Here is a 2,266-nt window from a genome sequence, read left to right as displayed (position 1 = left end):
TTGTTTTTGTTTTTATTTTTTTATTTTTATCATAGTATATCAGTATGAGTGCAGCTCAGGCCAGGTCTCTTTCAAACTCCATTAATAATTACTTCTCCAAGTCCCTTTCAGCTCCTCTCTCTCTCTTCTCATCTCTGGATGTGGAGCCATGGCTTAATAACCAGTCATCCCTTCTTCTCTTTGAGTTAAGAAGAAGAGGTGGCTCTCAAGTTCATAAACTATACCTCATATCAGCTGAGCAACAGAGGAATAAATCATGTTTGGTTCTTCCCAGCCAGGTAAGAAAGGGAGATGAGAAAAAGCACAGAGCTTGAGGGTTTGATTTCTGATATTTGATTTTTGTTTTGGGAAGGAAACATGGACTCTTCAAGCATGGAGCCGAAGGAGAAGATGGGGAGGGGGAAGATAGAGATCAAGAGAATAGAGAACACAACAAACAGACAAGTTACCTTTTGCAAGCGCCGTAATGGCCTCCTGAAGAAGGCTTATGAGCTCTCTGTTCTGTGTGATGCTGAGGTTGCCCTAATCATCTTCTCTACCCGTGGCCGCCTCTATGAATATGCAAACAACAGGTTCTCTTTCTCTCTCTTAAAAAAGATGTGTGAAGATTTCGTGAGTTGGAGAAAGCAAAATTGCAAGCTTTACTCTCATGTCTTTTCTTTTGTCTGCTTTTTGATTCGTTTCATGGCAATAGTTTGTTGAGGAAGAGAGGTTTCATAAAAAGGGTCTCTTGCTGCCTTCTTCCTCCTTTAGTTATGTTGGGCTCGTTCTTGTTTAGGGAAGAAGTTTCATCAAAAAGGGATTTTTAGTAATATTTTTGGGTTTTCTTTATCATGAAGATCTGAATCAGAAAGAGAAGTGCTTCATTAATAAAGGAAATAATGAAATAATGAAAAAAACAGTGAAAGGAGCAATTTTTTTCACAATATTGTGATAAAAAGGCTTCTTTTTCTCCTTTTTTACTTATTTCCATCTTCTTTAAACCTTCATGTAGAGATCAAGATATCGGAACTGAAACTGATTTCTGGATTCAGCTGAGGAAAGAGAGCTTAGATAGAGTTAGTACTTCTGTGTTTACATTTGCTTCTCCTTTCTAGTCTTCCTCTTCTGCTTCCCATTTCAGCCAGATAATAATAAAATTCTCTCCTTTCTCTGTTTCTAAATCATTACAATTTAGAAACGAACATTTTCACAAAAAACCCCATTTTTATCCCTCTGAACGTCACACATCAGAGACTCAAGGAGCTGCCACGTTCCAAACGAAACTCCACCCCACCAAAACCATTCCCCTCCCCGCCTCCCCTCCCTCCACACACGTGATTAGGGTTTACATTTTAAAAAAATTAGGGTTTTTTTCTACGATTACCGTTTGTCATGCATCAAAATCAAATCTTTATATTAAGGATCACGGATTGTTCCGGTTCTTCTCAATCTGACATCATCCTTTACACCCATTCACCTTTTTTACAAAAACCCTAAAAATCAATTTTTTTTACTTTCGCAATGAGAGAAAGCTTTTTCAAGGCATTTATGAGAGCGGTCTCACCGGGAGAAGAAAGAGCAGTAAAGGTACGAACGAGGAGCCAATGGGATGAAAGCAATCCGTACAACGGCTCTGTGTGGGGTGTTTTCAATGGAGAAGAGAGGCGTTGGAGAGGGAGTCAAACGGGTTAAAAAATGGAGTTGTGAGAAAGAAGGTGATTACACAGTGGGCAAAGGGTTTCTCAGCTCCACGTTGCTGATTCAGGGATGGGAGGAAGAGCAGCCAATCATATCGTGGGATCTCGTGCCAGCGTGGCAGAAGGGAGCCAATAAGATCCTCGAGGAAACTAAGGTATGAGATGCACGAAGTGCAGAAAGGGAGGCAAGCTGCAGTAGGTTTAGGTTCTTACAACATTTAATTTATATTTATTATAGAAGTTATTCTTTTACTCTATGAACATATGCACATCAAATCTTCTTTTTTTTTTTTTTTGTAATTTTCTTTTGAAACACAAGAAGCTACTGTCAAAACCAGTCCAATCAAGTTGAAAACTTAGAAGTGTGTGCAAATATATATATATGATGAAGTAACCAAAAGAAAAAGAATGGCGGTGGAAGTTGAGAATGAAGTAAGAAATAAGTTATTTTCCTTTTTTGGAGACGAAAAGTATGATTTGAATGAGATTGAGTTGACTCGACATTAATGAAATGATATTACCTTATTGGAACAATTCTTGTGTCTTAAAATTGACAAGACATATATATATATATATATATATATATA

The 2,266-nt window shown here is 37.8% G+C and overlaps 1 protein-coding gene across 3 annotated transcripts in view; it reads left to right on the top strand.

Annotated features, from left to right (window-relative positions):
- The window catches only part of LOC110021270 (floral homeotic protein AGAMOUS-like), a 12,458-nt gene continuing 10,192 nt past the window's right edge, over nt 1-2,266 (top strand). Inside the window, exons 1-2 of one of the 3 annotated variants that reach the window (XM_020719701.1) lie at nt 1-278; nt 353-572. In XM_020719701.1, the coding sequence (XP_020575360.1) occupies nt 257-278; nt 353-572 (242 nt within the window). In that variant the 5' untranslated portion in view covers nt 1-256. The remainder of the gene's footprint in view (nt 279-352; nt 573-2,266) is intronic. The other 2 variants (XM_020719703.1, XM_020719702.1) reach the window with 2 other exon arrangements.

Source organism: Phalaenopsis equestris, unplaced genomic scaffold, assembly GCF_001263595.1.
Source record: "Phalaenopsis equestris unplaced genomic scaffold, ASM126359v1 Scaffold000126, whole genome shotgun sequence".
Classification (NCBI taxonomy): Eukaryota; Viridiplantae; Streptophyta; class Magnoliopsida; order Asparagales; family Orchidaceae; genus Phalaenopsis; species Phalaenopsis equestris.
Note: the sequence above shows the minus strand (reverse complement) of the source record. Positions and strands in the feature narration are given on the sequence as shown.